The following is a 17,842-nucleotide window of genomic DNA, read 5'->3' on the forward strand; positions in this document are numbered from 1 at the left end:
CACCGGCAGGGCTAAACAACAAACATTTATTTCTCAGAGTTCTTGAGGGTGGCTAAACACTAAACAACAAACATTTATTTCTCAGAGTTCTTGAGGCTGGGAAGTTTAAGATCATGGCACCAATGGATTCAGTCTGGTGAGGACCTGCTTAATGGTTCACAGATGGTACTTTCTTGCTGTGTCTTCACATGGCATCTTTTATAAGGACACTAACCCCAGGAGAGCTCTGCCCTCAAGACCTACTCACCTCCCAAAGGTCCCACCTACTAATAGCATCACCTTGGACATTAGGTTTTCACTATATGAATTTGGGGGTTATACAAAAATTCAATCTATAGGCCATAGGTTCAAGTTTCTATTCTGCAACTTAACTTGTGGTGGGGACAGGTTGCCTCACTTCTATGGACCTCAGTGTCCTCATCTGTAAAATATTGGGCTTGGTAGTCTCTAGGCTTCTTTCTATCTCTAGAAATTTCAACTCCCCTGTATTTTTCTGTTGGGTATTACTCATTGCCTCTGCAGGTTCGATTACATTTTTATTAATATTTATTACAAAATATTAATGGAGGTACTGCATAAGGAGTTTGAGGGGATCCCCAAAGAGCTACACTAGGCTGGGAATGGTTATAAAAACATGTATCAATGAAGAGCAGGAATAAATGGTATTGCCGGGATATGGAATAAACTAAAGTTGCCAAGATCATGTGGTACAACAAATAGTTATGGACTGCCCACTATATGGTGGGCATAAGACCATTATGAAGATTTTAGTGATTCAAAAGGAGTCAGTTTACATTTCAGAGTGAAATGGGCCATTTCATTGTGCTGACTCCATTAAGTTCTGACCAGCAACTGAACCCCATGAAAACTAATGTGCCCACTTTGAGGAGGTCATCTGACCATTCCAGGGTCAAGCTGCATCACTGCAAGGTGAAAGCAATGGAGGCAATCTTAGAGCTGATGTGCCTTCCAGGACAAGTAGGAGTTCCAGATAACAGCAACACACTGGACAACAGCCAACCTAAGGAACAGGAATGGCATTGTGAAGAAAAGGATGGATAAGGAGAAAGCAAAGGGGGACAGATAGGAGAGTATAAGGGAAAAGGAGGGATTATGTCCGAGGACATCCAAATTCAGATCTCCTTCCTCCAGCCCTCTATGGAGGAACGTGTGGCTCACACCGGAGGACGACCAGCGCAGGTTCTGGTGCTGTCCCAGATCTGTCCCCTGCACAAGAGCCCCAAAGTGAAATACCCTCAGCAGCCATCTTGCCTTGCATGGCTCTGTTATTCATGCCCCTGTGCAGGCTCCTTTTAAATACACATATCGAGCCCTGGCCGGTTTGGCTCAGCGGTTAGAGCGTCGGCCTGCGGTCCTGAGAGACCCGGGTTCGGTTCCCGCTAAGGGTACGTACCTCGGTTGCAGTTTGTCCCCGGCCCTGGTCGGTCGTACGGGTGGCAGCCACTCGATGTGTTCCTTTCACATCGATGTTTCTCTCTCTCTCTCTGTTCCTCTCTCTCCCTCCCACTCTATCTGAACAAAAAATGGAAAAATGTCCTCGGGTTAGGATAAAAAAAATTTAAAAAATTTAAAAAATAAATAAATAAATACACATATCGATGTACCTTGTACCAGCTGAGATCTCATCAGAAATGTACTATCTGCCATTGAAAGTAGCACCTTCTTCTCTTTATTTTACCTTGCTCTAGTTTCAAAGACTATTGCAAGTACACAAATGTTTGAAATTTTGTTCATAAATCCATATTCCTTTTAGTTATGCTATTCATGTACATTTTGACCATGTCCCCTCTGAAGGGTTTCATATTGTTCCCTGTTCCCCTCACCTCAAATAATTTTAACTACTTGTCTTGAATTCTACCATATCTTTTTTGTGTGTGTGTGGTACATGCCCCTAGCAGGAACCAAACCTGGGACTCTCTGGTCCGCAGGCCGACGCTCTAACCGCTGAGCCAAACCGGCCAAAGCCTACCATATCTTTTTATTGCAGTTTCAGCAACTATCTTTATTACTAGGGTTAAATAATACTTTGCAGTGGACTAACCTGACCAGTAGAGTAACCTAACCTACACAGCTCTTCTGGTCTACCTTTCTGTCTAGTCTAGGCTACGGCCCTAGGCACTGTCCCTGTAGCAAGGATGGAGAGTTCAAGTGGGATGGAGTCACTGGTTGTGGAACAGGATCCTTCCTAGAAGATGAAGAAGGTCAGTGGGCAGACACTCTGAGACAGGTTCCATAATGAGTAAGAGGTTCTGAATATAATGTTCAGAAGTCTAGGAGCTCTGACCAGGGCAGAGTGTTCTGGGGGGGAGGGGCATCTAAAGTAGCTCAAGGTTGAATGAGAATCACGTTATCTACAACCGTTTATAATGTGGCTCTCCCTTGAAGGGCGGGGTAGGGGTCTGTCATACCTGTAATGAAGGGGAACCAGGTAGAAGTTGGCTAGCTGCACAGCAGGCCAGAGCTACAAGAGAGAGAAAGTACATGTGGGGCTGCCTCCATTACCCAACCCCAGACTGCCTTGCCTGGTCTTCCTTCAACCACTATAAACAAAAACAATTTGAAGAACTGGGTGATCGCTCCCCTGAGTGTGCTGCCCACACTGGGAATGACAGATTTAGGGGTTTATATGTCAGGAGGACCCCCAATCCCTGGGTACTTCTAGACTCAAGGAAGCAGGAGAACAGGCGGCAGAGGTGTCAGCTCTTACATAGTAGTTGGTGATGAGGGCATCAGGATAATCCTGAGGAGACAAAGAAGGAACAAGTTAACACTTGCACTTCCAAGCAGCTCCCATCTCCCAGTCCTACTGTCACACACAGACTTCCATTCAGAGAACACACTTCTGTACCACCCCCCTCAGCTCCCCTCTCCTGCGGAGCCTGGGACTCCACCTGCACACCCACCTGTCTCATCCCCACGAAGCCTGCCTCATTCCCCTGAGCATGCCAGTCGGACAGACAGGGATCTTCCCCACAACTGCCTAACTCACCCGCTGGAGTTTGGCCCAGTTGTCCTGGGCTGACAGTCCATTGAGTGTCCCTACCAGTGGGAGGAAACAGCCTATAAAACATGGGGCAAAGCCCCCCTGGGGAAGCGAAACGAAAGTGCTGTGAGCACCTAAACCTCCCCCTCCCCCAATGCAGCCCACCCTTCCCAACTTCCTTTTCCATTTGCTCACCTGATCCAACAACATCTTCTTTAGAGCATCCACCTTGGTGGTGCCAGGGATAAGCCGGTCCAAAACCCTGTACCAGCCTCCTACTACAGGGCCCTGAAAGTAAACCCCAGGGAGGAGAGGAGGTATGCAGTGAGAGGAGCAGTGGTTTTTACATCACAAGGCTCCTCCCCCAAGCATTAGAAACCAAATCCCAGGGCAAGCATATACTCAGGTTGGCTTAGGTGTGTGAGAGGCCAAGGGAAATGGACCACTGTCCAATCCACAAGCAGCCCTGCTGTGGGCAGAACTTACCACAAAGCCACAGCCCAGAGAGACCATGGTCAGGGTCCGGCTAATCTGGTGTTTGTGTACACCTCGCCTCTCCACCAGTTGCTGTGAGATAACATCACCCAGACCCATCAGGGACCCTGTGCAAGGTACAGAGCTGTCAGGACACCGGGGACGGGCTGCCACTCCAAGGAGGTAGATAAGTATGCTGACTGAATGAAGCTCTGGCTCTCTGGGCCCAAGGGCTTAATTCTGAGACAAATGGCCAGTCCCTTGCTGCTGCTTCCAAGCTTTCCTCTCCCAAGGATGGTGACACCTCACGTGTGTACTGTTAGAAACTGGGATGAGAAGCCTTGAGGAGGCCAGGGCCCAAGAACTCTGCATTGAGCAATCAAGGGAAGTTAGAATCAGAAACTAAAGCTAGAGGAAGAATCTAAGGTGCCAGGGGCTGAGAACCACAGTCAGAATTGGGGAAGCCTTCCAGATAACAGAGGTATGGAAATAATGGTCTTAATTTAGAGGTATAGAAATAAAGGTCTGCACCCTCACATAACCAGTACATGGCAGAGCCAAGGCAAAAACCAGGTGGCTTGATTTCCTAGACAGTATTCTTTCCAGGACACCACACTACAAATAAGTCATATGTAGAATGCTAAGGAAACCTGTCTCCCTCCCACCCCGCAGCCCAAGGCAAGACCCTAGTCAATGTCCTTCACCTTGTTCTTGGGGTCTCTAATTGTGGATAATAGCAAGAACAACTCTTTTTCTAAAACATGAGTGTTCAAATGGTCCTAGTTAGGAAGATGACTGGTTGAGCTGGTAAGATTCCCCACAGGGAGGAATCCTGGCCACCTCTTAGTATAATCAGGTAAACTCAGCTTCCCCATTCCCAATCTCAGATTGATCTGGCAATAGGTATTATAGCCATTTCTCCCCTAAGCTTTTGCATCCGCTTCCCCTCCCCTTGCTTGTGCCTAGTTCTAAGCAGCCCATGTCAGTCACTCATACTAGAAACCAAGACTGAAATCATCAATATTTACAGAGCCCCACCCCCACCCTCCGTCAGTTATGGTGGTGTGATGGTTTCTAGCAAATACACACTTATATATAGGGCTGCTTGGGAGTGACCGTGTGATCTCCAGCTCGCCTGTCCATCTCACTGAGTAATGAGAGTCCCCCTCCAGCCCCGTAGCCACCACTGTCTTTGTGCCCTCAATTAGCACTGGGCAAACACATCCTTCAACCCCTTTCCTTGGCCCGGAGCTGGCTCTGACGTCCGTGCTGGCTGCACACTCACTGCTCTTCCCCCACACCTTCTGCACAGCCCTGCCCCTGAGCAGCCTCATCAGAGGCAGCTGGGCAAGGCTGACTGCTAGAGCTGGGACACCTGTAGGTGACTTAGGCTGCTGGCCCTCTCAGCCATAGAGCAACTCTGAGACCCCCAACACATCCATCAAGACAGCCCTACCTATAATACCCCTCCTCTCCCTGAACCTCCCAGTGGTGGAGGTCCTCCCCAGGACACCGCTAGCTGCAACTCCCGGAGGACAAGGACAGAATCCTAGATATCTTTGTTCTCTCATCCCTAGCCATACCTAACCAAGCCCCTGGCAGGTGCTGAGAAAATAAACCAAGGAAAAATGTCAAGTGTGTTGCCCAAACAACAGGACTACTCTGGGAAAGAGCATAAAGAATTCTAAGTCCAGTCCTAAGTCTAGCCCAAAGGACCACATGTCAGCCTCAAGGTGTGAGGACCAGTGGAACTGAAGACTTGTTCCCCCTGTTAGCACTCAACTCCCCATCCCCTCCATAACTCGCCCAGGCAGGGGAGGGAGCTGCTGTGGCCATGCACAAAGGGAAGAGTGACTCTCAGAAGTCTGCGAGAGTGAACAGAAAGGCAGGCGCTTGTTAAATGAAGACTAACAGTCTGACTTTAGCAAGATGTTTAGAGTTTACAAAGGGCTCTCACACATTTAACCCTCACAAAATGTCTGGGAGGTAGGGGTCACATCTCCATTTAATGTCTTTGAGAGAAGAGAGAGTTCATAAGAAGTGGAGCTGGGGCCTGAACCCAGGCCTTCTCTCAAGGGGGAACAGGAGGCCAGGGAAATTTCCAAAATACTCCGAGACTTGGGCCTAGGGGCCACAGCATACCAAGCAGCTCCTGTGGCTGCTACTCGCAGGGGGTTCTTGCCCAAACCAGGCCCCAAAAGCCTGCATATCAAAGACAACTCTCTCTTTTTTACTCCCCAAAATGTGAGACCATCTCTGTTCCATTCCCTGTCACCCGTGGGATGGGCAAGCAGCAATATTCCTGGGAAAGAAACAGTCACAAAGAGGTGTGTGCTTTTACTCTTCATGTTTGCCAACTGTCACACAATAAGCTAAAGGCAGAGCAGGAATGAAAACCGAAGTCCTAACTTCTAGCCCCGTAATCCTGGAGGCCTGCAGCCTTTAAGGAAGATAGATCCCCCAAACCTGAGAGAGACCGAGGGGAAGGGCAACAGCAGCAGGAGGAGTAGGTGGTGTGTAGCTCTGTCGCCCCGCCAGGTCTGTCAATTTCAGACAGGACAGGACCCAGATGTTCCTCCTCTGCCCACAAATGATAGGCCCCTGGGCCTCAGCAACTCCAGGGTGGTCTATAGCTTTGGTCCCAGCATAGGGCAAGGCCTGTATTTCTGGTCCAAATGATTGAGCAGGAAAGGCTGACAATCAGATTCTTATTCCATCTTCCCCAACCCCAGGTTCTGGGAGTCCTCCTAGGCATATTTGGTTGGTCTCGATCTTCCAGTGCTCTGGCTCCTTTCCTCGGACTTGTTTCTAGCGGTTTGGGGCTGGAGGTCTGCAGAGACATACTGCCTGAGCCCTGATGGGGCAGGGTGAGGGGCTGCTGGGCAGTGATGCTCCAATGCCAGGCTGGGCGCAGAGCCCTGCAGGCAGATGCTGGCGCGGGCGTGACATCATACCCCTGGGTAGGTGCCAGTTCTCATGCCGTCACTTGCCACCAGATTCAGCAGTGGGGGCGGGTTGGGGGAGAGCCTGCCTCTGAGCACAGATGTAATTGGGACCAGCCCTCTGCCCACTAGTGGAAAAGCCCCAACTTCCACACCCTCTTCCTAGGCAAAGGTAGGAGTAAGTTCCCTATTTTGTTCCTCTCCTGGTTTTTGTGAATGGAGTCTTAGAAGCAAGAAAATAAAGTGTTAATGGAAGAGAACAGGCTGAGGGGCAGAAAGTTGGAATGAAGGACAGGAAGCGTGTCCTTGAGTACAGGAGACCCGAGTTGTCAGGTATAGCCATTGGCACGGGGCCAGCAGTGCTGTTGACTCATTCCTCCCCAGAAATCTCCAAATAGTCAATAGTTGCCTGGCATAGGGGCTTGGTCTGGCACAGCCCAGAGGGAGCTAGAGCCTCGCAGTGAAAGGGGAGAGTGTATCTTCTGGGATAGGTCCGAATGTCCTCCCATTCCTGACCTGGACCTATCCTACTGCTAGAAAATGAGACAAAATGGAGGATTCTGTAGCTTGTCAGGTGTCTCAGCCCAAACCAGCTGGAGCTACACTCAGCATTCTGAGTCCCCAGTAGTCTCAGGTGCAGGAGAGTGCACTGGCAAGTGCCACAGGCTCTAATGCAGCTCTCCCACTGCTGATGTGAGCATGTCGCCCCCCTTGCCTCAGTTTCCTTCTCTGTAATAGACTGTATGAATTCTTACATCCTGGCTTAATTCAGACTCCAGGGAAACCAGTGTCTGTAGAAGCTCAGCTTCTCCACAGCAGGACCAGGGTGGCCTAAGACAGGTGGAGCTGGACCCTGGGCCCCATGAAGACTGGAAAGACCCTAAAGGAAGGACGGGAGGTCCGGCTGGTGTGGCTCAGTGGATTGAGCATGTTGCATGGACTAAGGTCCTGGTTCAGTTCCCAGTCAGGGCACATGCCAAGGTTTCAGGCTTGATCCCCAGTGGGGACCCTACAGGAGGCAGACAATCAATGTTTCTATCTCTCTCTCCCTTCCTCTCTCTCTAAAAAACCAATAAAAAACATATTAAAAAAAGAAAGAAAGAAAGGATGGGAGAAAGCTGAGTCAAATTCTACAAAACACATAGCAGACTTTTGACCAGATTGCTGTTCCTGACTCTGGCTTGGCCCAAGCTGAGCATATCAGACATTTCTTTTGAACCATTTCAGATCTTCTTGATTCACTAATCTCTTACTCCAGCCACCACTGCAGTTCAGTGTGATAGATTCTCACCTCTGGCCTATGCCACACCTGGGGCTGCACTGTTGATACGTCACTTGGAGACTGTGCATGTGCAATCTGGTAGTGCATGGGCATTAATGTCTACATGGAGAACCTTTAACCAATGTGGGATGGCAGCTGGTGGGTAAAGGATTCTCCTTTTCTCCAGAAAAACTTCACCTGTGTAGTCCTAAGAGGCATTTCAAAGAGCTTCTCAGCTTTAAGGGACTGAGCAGCCACGTGTCCTAAGCAGTGTCCAATTTAGTAATGTATCCTTATATTAGCTCCCCCTCTTCCTTTCCCCGCAAGGAGGTCCTTCCTACTTCCTTACAAGGTACTTGCACAGAAGTTTCAGGCTCTGCTTTTTGGAGAACCAAGGCTAAGACAGTGGTCCATGTTCAGATTTTTTTTAAATTGATGATTTAGAGAGAGAGAGAGAGGAATGGAGAGAGAGGAGGAGAGAGAAATATCGATTTATTGTTCCACTTATTTTTTTTTATCCTCACCCGAGGATATTTTTCCATTTTTTGTACAGATGGAGTGGGAGGGAGAGAGAGGAAGGGAGAGAGAGAGAGAAACATCGACGTGAAGGGACACATCGAGTGGCTGCCACCCGCACGACCAACCAGGGCCGGGGACAAACTGCAACCGAGGTACATGCCTTAGCGGGAACCGAACCCGGGTCTCTCTGGACCGCAGGCCGACGCTCTAACCACTGAGCCAAACTGGCCAGGGCTATTGTTCCACTTATTTAGGCATTCATTGGTCGCTTCTTTTATGTGCCCTGACCAGAGATCGAACCCACAACCCTGATGTTTCAGGAAGACACTCTAACCAACTGAACTACCCAACCAGGGCTCATGTTCAGACTTCTGGCAAGTGGAACAAACCCAACCCAATGCCACTATAAAAACAATAGCTAGCTGTGCCTTGGTTGCCAACACTCATAGAACACTCCAGGCCAATCCCTGGAGCATTGAAGTTCATTAACATTTTTAAATCTCTAAAGCTTTTTCACAGAGATAATCCCTACACTAACTCTGTGAGGTCATATAACTATACTCAAGTTCTAAATGAGGAAACTGAGGCTCAAAGAGGTTTGTTGACTTGTCCATGCAGCTACTATGAACTACTAAAGCTCTGAGATTCAAATCTTGGTCTTCTAACTCCAAGTCTGAAATCTCTATTCTGTTTTCCAGTGTGATGAGCTACCCCATGGAGCTTTAGGAACCACTGTGCTGGGATCTAAAAACAGCTTGATTAGCAATCTCCACCTTTTCTCTTTATTTTTAGTTTGATCCAAATACACTGAACAGCAGGGAAGAAAAAGTCTGAAAGGTTTGGAAAAGTCTGAGAAAAGTGCTACCTAGAGGTTGCTTCAGGGCTGAGCTGTCAGCGCTGCCTCAGGAAGACAGCAGCTGCAGAGCCGCAGGGCTCTAGCACCGTCAAGCACCTCAATTCAGCTACATATCTGTACCTGGGGCCATTTGGAGCTCCAATTTCTGCCCTTGTCAGCTGCAGGTACTTTGAGTAGGGAAATACAAGGACTATCCTTCCTTCTATTCTTAATGGCCAACAAGGGGAACCTTCCTTCCGGCAGTTAGGGGCCCTGAGGGAATCTGAGGCTGGGCAAAGGGCCCAGCGTGTCAGTTCCCATCACAGCCACACAGTCCAGCATGAGTCACCACACACGTAGCCAGGTGAGTCATGCAGGCTGACGGACACTCTGAGGACAGGACATAGGGTGGTTGGGCACAGGAGGCTGGAGAAGGACCTAAGAAGGGGCAAAAGGATCCACCTTTTGGCTAGTCCCCCACTGAGGTTTCTAGTGCTGATGAGAAGCTATTCCAGTAACAGGACTGCTGTTCCATCCTGGCTTTCAGTATACCCACCCTTTCAACAGTCTTCGTCTCATAAACCCACGGTCCTCATTATAATCCTGTTCCCTTCCTCTAAACATAGGTAAGACCCCATCTTAACCTGATCACTCTTGTACTGCCCCTTCATACTCCTTACAATACTTTCCCCTATAAAACTTACTTATCTCTGTGTCATCCCTTCTCACATTTGCTAATCTACAAAATGAAAATGGTAACAAATGCAGATAAGTCGCTGGGTTACCTTTGTGAGGTTGCTACTCAATCACTGGATTTGGAGTAAAAATAAATCATTGATTAGAATATTGTATGGGGATACATACAAAGGTAGTAAAATCATAAGAAAAGCAAAAGAATAATATAAACAAAATTAAGGAAAGTTATTTCTTGAGAGTATTAGGGACAGGTGCAGAAGGGATCTCAAAGTTGGGTATTCATACAGAAGCATTCAGTTTTAATACTATTAAAATTGTACATATATGTCTTAATCATTCTTTTGTATGTCAAGATGTATTTCACAATAAAAAAATACTGAGCCCTGGCCGGTTTGGCTCAGCAGTTAGAGCATCGGCCTGCGGACCAGAGTTGCAGGTTTGATTCTGGTCAAAGGCACATACTTCGGTTGCCGTTCAGTCTCCAGCCTTGGTAGCAGTCATGCAGGAGGCAACAAACTGATGTGTCTTTCTCACATCAATGTTTCTCTCTCTCCCTCTCTTCCTCCCTCCCTCCCTCCCTCCCAATCTATCTGAAAATCAATGGAAAAATGTCCTCGGGTGAGGATAAATGGGGACTCAAGTAGTCCTAGCTCACAGACCTTGTGGGGACCCTTTGAAATAATGTGTGAATGTATTTGCAAATTGTAAAATGTTAGAGGAACGTTTGTTATGATTGTTTTTCTAAATTAAGGCCTTCTAGAGCAATGCCTTTATCACGAAGGGATGACTCCTCAGCTTTTTGAGGACTTTCAGATCCTACTTTACAGCTAGGCTGACTATGCATATTCCTTTCCTTAAGGTGACCCACCCTCCAAAACAGACTGGAGACAGCCTGAGATGAAAGACAGCCAACTCTTTGGAGGAGGGGAGGCTAAATAGAAGCAAAAAGTGAGGGAGGTGTGGTGGGGCAAGCTTCTGCTTTCCAAGTTAAGCCTACTCTGGTCCCACTCAGGTCCCAGAGGGGCACTCACCAGCTGTCAGGACCTGTACTTTCCACGGGTGAGCAGTCAGGGCTCGTTGGTATGCCCGCCAGAGTGCCATGCTTCCTGTCAAGGCAAGAGGAGAGTGGTTCACCCCCACTGTTGCCCCCACAATTAAAGAGACGCTGGACCTTCCCTTTTGCCGACTTCCTCTCCCCTCCCGCTTTCATTTGGTCCTAAAGGGCCTCAGGAGGGATGTTTCCTGGACAACTTCCTGTCACAGGGTCGCCTGCGACAATCGGATAAAAGAAGGAAGGCTGTGGGGGGCCATGAAATCCCGTGGCAGCCACCTGCCACCCCACTCCCAAGCCTTGAAAGCAGGGCCACCTGGGGCCCGTCCCTACGAGGCACTCATGAGGACAGGTTTGCTCTGGCCTTCACCCAGAGTCTGGTCGGTCCCCAGATTCAGACTCTTAGTTAGAACCAGCCTGAAATACTTCCTGAGTCCAACCCCACGTCAGAAATAGGATCTGTCACTCATGGGCCTGAAATGATCACACGGGCTGTGGAGATTTGAGCGGCTGACTGCAGAACCTAGGCTACTCACCTGGGCGTGAACTCAGCCTCTCTCGCGTGATCCAAGCGGGGGAGGGACTTCCGCCGTGAGCCCCGCCTCTTCCGCCCTGCTGATCAGGAGGCTTTCCCCCAGCAGCCAGCGCAGGAATGGGAGTGGACGGATTCATCATTAATGTGGAGAGCGGCTCAGCTTGGTCAGAGCAACTACTTTTTCAAGTTGCCTAAGCCCCACGCCGGTCTTGGTGTGGCGCCACCTTGGTTCGACCCGGGTCTCCTGTCCCTTTTCCCTGATGATTCTCAACCTGGATAAACCCTCGCTGTTCCCGCGCCCCGGAACTGGCCAAGGTCCTGACTTTGGTTCTGGAGGGGATTTACACTAGTTAAAAGACCAAATGTGGCAGGCTGCAAAGTTGTATTCTCATCAGACTGTCTAGGTTCAAATCCCAGCACCATCACTTATATGACCTTATCAGACTGGTTAACTGCTCAGAATACAATTTTACCTTTATCAAGTAAAATGGGGCAATGCCTCCTTTATATGATTAAGTAACATATGCAAAGTACCTGAAATAGATCAAGTGCTTAATAAACATTTGTTTATCCTCTTTCCTTCCTTTCCTCTTGGGAACACATGGGAGAATAATTTTTACTGGAGAAATCTGAGAAGCTTTTTGGTGAAGGTGGAATTTGGGCTGGAACCTTGAATGATGAATAGAACTTAGGTGGAGATGCTAGAAAAGGACACTGCCAGAGGACAGACTGTGTGAGAAAAGGCACAAAGGAAAAGTGCAGAAACCCATGGATAGTATGAAATGGACATATTGGGAGGGAAGATTAGAAAGGGTGTGACCCAGGGAGAAAGGGGTTTATGTTAGAGAAAAAGAGCAAGGGCTGAAAACATCTTTCTGATTTCCTTCTGGAGATCAAGACTGGGGCTGACCTTAGCAACAGGAGCAGGGTTGCCAGCAGCAATCTACAGCCTCAACAGCTTGGTTCCCTAGGTCCCATCTTTTTTTCACCACTAAAAGTGGGATTTCATAACAGTGTCAAGGGACTACTATGTAGACTGAGCAAAACTTCTCTGCAATGGAAGGCATTTCCCTTTCAATCAGCTCAAAACAGAACTGGCACAACCTGAGCTGGATCACAACAGAATGGTGCAATACTTGGCTCCTTTGCACTGATGTGGGTTGTGGTCCCTCTGCTAATAATGGTCTGGGTTGCCTCCAGGTCTGCTTTCTCTTCTGTACAAAAAGGAAATTGAAGTACTTGATTCCATTCTTAAAGGAATATGATAAATTCCCTACACTTAAGCAGCAGAAAGCTATTCCCAGATATTTGGCCAATTGGTAGAGTGCCAGAGGGCTTTGTTCCAGGTAGGCACTAAACTAATCTCTACTTCCTTCAATAGCAGCTGGCTGTATATTTTTCTCTATAATAGTTACTGAGGTCATCTGACTACCTACCCCAAACCTCAGGTTGGGCATAGGTTGTATTCCTATACATTCCAAAATTATGCTTTGCCTATTTCTCATTGCTGGGTATGTTCTTGCTTAGGAAGAAGTATTGCAGTCATGATGAGTCTGCAGCACTCTACAAACGGATTTTAACAAGATGAGCTGTAACAAACAGCAGGTCCTCAAATAACACCATTACATTATAACGTCGATGAGATGCCATAGGAACTTAAATCTTGTTTATATGACTTCGTCTATGATAAAATTGGTTACATTATAAGTCATTTAAAGTCACAGAACCTTGCCCTGGCTGGGTAGCTCAGTTAGAGTGTCATCCCAACACACCAAGATTGCAGGTTTGATCTCTGGTCAGGGCATATGCAAGAAGCAACTGATGAAGCATAAATAAGTGGAACAAAAAAATCTATTCTCTCTCTCAAAAGCAATACACTAAAAAAATGTTGAGCCCTGGCCAGTTTTGATCAGTGGCCCATGAACCGAAGAGTCATGGGTTCGATTCCCGGTCAAGGGCTCGTACCTGGGTTGCAGGTTTGAATCCCAGCCCTAGTGTGGATAATGCAGGAGGCAACCAATCAATGTGTCTCCTCATATCCATGTTTCTTTCTCTCCCCTTCCTTCCCTCCCACTCTAGCTAAAAAAAATAAAATAAAATAAATGGAAAAAATATCCTTGGGTGAGGATTTAAAAAAAAGTTGAGAAAAAAAAGTCACATAACCTACTGATGATTAAGTGCGGACTTACTGTACATTACTGTACTTGGGTTCTAAACATCTCTTATACATAGGGTTAAAATAAAGTAGCTAATAATGTTCAATAAGTCAACCATGTGACAGTACCATGAAGGATCAAAAATCATGACGTGTAAAAGAATGGTTAAGGTAACCGAAGATATTTAATCTAGAGAAGAAAAGACTTGGGAAACACGATAGCTATTTTAAACACTTAAAAGGGCAATCACAGGTAAGAGTGACTAAATTTCCTAATACCCATGGTAAAATTTAGAGGTATCTCTCTGGTTGGATATAAAGATGTTTTAAAACATGACTGTCTAGGAGTGTTCAAGAGGGTCAGATGACCAGTGATCAGGAATATTTCATAAGCAGGAGCAAGTAAGATCTGAGCCACTGTTCTACTAGTAGTGTGTTTGTGGTGTTTCTCAGTTAAAGAACTATTATAAGCAGCTTCAGTCCAATAAAGTACTACCCCCCACCTCCATGGCTTGCATGTTGGTTACTCTGAACAGGAAGCTGGAAAGGCAGTAATATTGGATCCTGGAATATAGTCAGGCAGAAACCTTCATGCAGATACTCTTTCCAGTTTTCTAAACACCCACTCACATGTGGTCTCAAAAACACCCAGTACCTTTACTTAGCTTTACCCACTTCACAATATGCTCAATATGAGCAATTTGACTCCCAAGCCTAGGTCAGGCCTGAATGTTTCTTGTGAGCCATAGTTTTAGGCTAAGGAGCCTTGAGAGTTTGTGGAGGGCAAGCCCCCCTGCCACAGGGGGTTGTGATGACAGCTGAAGTCGATGGAAGGAGAGGTATCTAAAGAGTCCTGGGGAGGCAGGTCTAAAGGTCCAGGCCTGGCAGCATCACTGTCCAAGGCCCCAGTTCCTATGGTCTGTGCATGGGAGCCATTTGTTCTTGACAGACTTCATTCCAAGGGTCCCATGTGGACTATGACTAGGGATTGGGCAGAAGGCGATGGCTGGTTGGAGAGAAGCCAGGCCCTTTAGTAGGGGAGGATGGTTGGAACACAGCACGGAAGTGGGCTCGGCTTTCAAGCTGCATACGGTGGCCCAGTGGGGAGGTGAGTCCACGGACAAAATGGATCCGAACCAGCCCTGACTGTCCCCCAGATACGAGCCACCCATAGGAGTCCAGGTTTGGGCTGAAACGTACCTGGGAAGAGAATAGAAAACAAAAGAGAGATGCTCACAGTTGGTGCTTTAGGGTGAGTCCTAGCTGTGAGAACAAAAAACATGGGCCACAATCTGAAAGGATAGGACCACGAGGGCGTGGGAGGTAGGAATGAGAAGACAATGAACAAGGTAAGCTCTTGAAGATGAGTTTGCCAGAACTATTTTCCCTCCTTAGCCCTTTCGGTTGCCTTTTCATCTCCCATTTCATTCATTACAGGCCCAGAGTTCGGAGAAAATGAGAGCAAAAAGTGGAGAAGAGAAGAGGCAAGGTTTTTACCTTATGAATAGCCTCCAGCTGCAGCCTGTCCAGGCAGAGCTGAGAGTGCCCCTCTCCCTCCTGCATACGCAGCATTGGTTCTCTATGGAGCAGATCATGGAATGAACTCTGGGAAGAAGTATAATGGGAGAGAGATAGTGAGCAGCTTCTTAGTTTTGCATCTTTGTGCTGGAACTCTTTAGAATTCCCTATTACACAAGGACTAAAGTTTTCTATTTTTTTCTAGTGCCCCCCATCTATTCTCCTGGCACCAATTTACCAAATCTGTGTCTTGAAAGAGCAAGTAGTGATGGTTGACAGTTTCAGCATAAGTTCGAGCCTTGGGAGGGTTGAGGGCACCAGATGAAGCAGAAGAGTGGTCTTGACCTTCAGGATTATCCTGATATGGCATCAAATCTGCTTTATATATAGGCTAGAAAAGAGACCATCAGATTAGGTTCTATAAGACTGGAGATAGAATGAAAGTAAAAGAGAGAAAATTGGTTTGGGGCAGGAGAGACTTAAAGATGAAGAAAGTAGTATGTTTAAACATATGTTCACATGAACTAGGGTATGGAGCATTATGTGCAACTCTACCAAAACTCCCAAGGATAATATCAGGGCTGGGAAACCTAGTAGTAATTTGTACTCTACTACTAATTTATATTACTAATTTGGGAGATCACATGGATTAGGACCTAACAGATGGTCCTGCCATGAAATATCCATATACGTACAAATCTTCGCTCTACAGGCCGCTTGACAGTAATTGGGTTCAGTGCCATATCAGGCAATATAGCTGCAATGAGCTCCCCAGATGTATCTCCTGCGGCTATTGTCCCCAGCCAGTCGGATCCTGAAAGACTCTAATAAGAAGAGACAGATTTCATTCATTCATTCATCCATTCATCCAGTTCTGTGAACTGGTAATAACTGCAGTCTCAGTGGGAAGAGACACACACACAAACAAAAATGAGTTCATCATAACATATATTTCTGATACTATAGACCACACACCTATCTTATTCTATCCAAAACTACTGCCTCTTTCTGACCACTAGGTGAGTAAATGAATCGTTTTCCTGTTTAATGAAGATTTAGAAGACAGGGGCTCACCCAGACAGTGCCTTTTCGAGGAGCAGTGAAGTAGGCCTTGAAACCAAGGTAGCCAGCATCAATATAATGAATTCCACAGAGTCCATAACTATGAGAGAAAAAGAAAATGAAACCTTCCTTTTTCTAAGATTAGATTAATTTCTTCTCCCCATGTCCTTCCAGAATTCAAACTATTTCAGTGAAACAATTCTCAACCCTCCTCTCCCCACAATAATCTGGCACACTTTGCACCCCAACCCCTAGTGTCTGTCCCCAGAGCTTCTCCTATCTCCGTCCTGCCATACGAGGCATAGCAGTTGTCCTGAGCCACAGTGACACCATTGTAGGGGAGCAGCCAGGCCAACTCTGTACTCAAGAAGCGCTTGATAGAGTTTATTGGTTCATAAGGTCGTCGAAGGTCCCAGAATTTGATTTTCCGGTCACTCCCTGCAGACACTATGAAATGACTGTGGAAAGATGAAAGATGAGGGAGAAGATCAAATCTAAACAAATTTGAAGAGTCAGTTTGTCCCAGCTTCACCTCCCACTTCCACAGCTCTCCTATTCCAACCTGTTGGCTTTGCACCACTGAAGGGTACGCACAGCCTGGTCATGGGCTAGGAAACACTGGAAAGGGTAGAGCTTCAAGGAGCCATCGGAGAGCCGTATCCGCTGCAGGGGCGAGTTAGTGGGAAGGTTCCAGAAAACCACCATGCCTGAAGTAGGGACAGAACATGTAGATATTAAGGCAGGTTCTCTTCCTTGCTCTAATTACTTTATCTTCTACCCTCAAATCTGATTCTCTATGAAATGACAGAGGGATCATAATTAGCTAGTCAACATTTCCTCCATAGTTTATTTTTATTTCTTTTTTTCTTTATTGATTTTAGACAGAGAGAAAGGGAGAGAGAAATATTGATAAGAGAGAACATCGATTGCCTGCCTCCTGCATGCCCCCCATTGGGGATCTGGCCCACAATCTGGGCATGTGCCCTGACCAGGAATTGAACCAGTGACCTCTTGGTGCATGGGTCGACACTGAACCACTGAGCCACACCAGCTGGGCTCCCTCCACAGTTTAAAGACTCAACCTGAGCCCTAGACGGTTTGGCTCAGCAGTTAGAGCGTAGGCCCACGGATCAGAGAGTCCTGGGTTCGGTTTCCGCTAGGGGCATGTACCTCGGTTGCAGTTTGTCCCCAGCCCCGGTTGGGGTTGTCTGGGTGGCAACCACTCGATGTGTTTCTCTCACATAGATGTTTCTCTCTCTCTCTTCCTCCTTCTCTCCCTCCCACTCTATCTAAAGATAAAATGCAAAAAAAAAAAAAGACCCAACCTGATATTTTTAGTTCCAAACCTCAGCAATAAAAAAGTAGTATCTTAGTCTGGGACCTGCAGTTGAAAGGTAGATTGAATGTACTCAGTAGCCTCTACTTTCTACTAAATAAAATAAAAGTAAAGTGATTTTAAAGGAACAAACCCTCTAGAACAGGGTTGGCAAACTATAGCCCATGGGCCAAATACAGCCTGCCACTTTGTTTTGGTCAACAAAGTTTGACTGGAACATAGTCACACTCAGTCATTTGCCTAATGTCTGTGGCTATTTTCACTTCACAATGGTGGAGTTGAGCAGTTCCAACAACGGCCAAATAGCCCATAGAGCATAAAATAGTTGCTATCTGGACCTTTACAAAAATGTTTGTCAACTCTGCTCTAAGACAGAGAAAATAGAAAAGGAGCCAAAAGCAACAAAATATAGAGAAATAAAAAACAAATGGACAAAAACTAACTTGGCTGCCCC

At 47.0% G+C, this 17,842-nt stretch overlaps 2 protein-coding genes across 4 annotated transcripts in view; both read right to left on the reverse strand.

Annotated features, from left to right (window-relative positions):
* Positions 1-15,067, reverse strand: MPV17 (mitochondrial inner membrane protein MPV17). Of its 3 annotated transcripts, none has more exons than XM_036262302.1 (8): positions 14,970-15,067; positions 10,763-10,837; positions 3,491-3,606; positions 3,200-3,292; positions 3,011-3,106; positions 2,729-2,761; positions 2,430-2,482; positions 1-1,021 (listed from the first exon to the last, which is right to left on the reverse strand). In XM_036262302.1, exons 2-8 carry the CDS (start codon positions 10,830-10,832, stop codon positions 952-954), a joined length of 531 nt encoding a protein of 176 aa, XP_036118195.1. In that variant the 5' UTR covers positions 10,833-10,837; positions 14,970-15,067; the 3' UTR covers positions 1-951. The 3 variants fall into 3 exon arrangements, with proteins under 3 accessions (XP_036118195.1, XP_036118194.1, XP_036118196.1); XM_036262301.1 differs by lacking the exon at positions 14,970-15,067 and adding an exon at positions 11,319-11,570; XM_036262303.1 differs by lacking the exon at positions 14,970-15,067 and adding an exon at positions 11,209-11,267.
* The window catches only part of GTF3C2 (general transcription factor IIIC subunit 2), a 23,552-nt gene continuing 19,353 nt past the window's right edge, over positions 13,644-17,842 (reverse strand). Inside the window, exons 13-19 of the mRNA XM_036262293.1 lie at positions 16,615-16,759; positions 16,349-16,510; positions 16,065-16,152; positions 15,686-15,814; positions 15,229-15,381; positions 14,970-15,077; positions 13,644-14,672 (exon numbers count right to left, since the gene is read on the reverse strand). Coding sequence (XP_036118186.1) covers positions 14,454-14,672; positions 14,970-15,077; positions 15,229-15,381; positions 15,686-15,814; positions 16,065-16,152; positions 16,349-16,510; positions 16,615-16,759 — 1,004 coding nt within the window. The 3' untranslated portion in view covers positions 13,644-14,453. The remainder of the gene's footprint in view (positions 14,673-14,969; positions 15,078-15,228; positions 15,382-15,685; positions 15,815-16,064; positions 16,153-16,348; positions 16,511-16,614; positions 16,760-17,842) is intronic.

The sequence above is a fragment of the Molossus molossus genome, unplaced genomic scaffold (genome assembly GCF_014108415.1).
Source record: "Molossus molossus isolate mMolMol1 unplaced genomic scaffold, mMolMol1.p scaffold_m16_p_15, whole genome shotgun sequence".
Classification (NCBI taxonomy): Eukaryota; Metazoa; Chordata; class Mammalia; order Chiroptera; family Molossidae; genus Molossus; species Molossus molossus.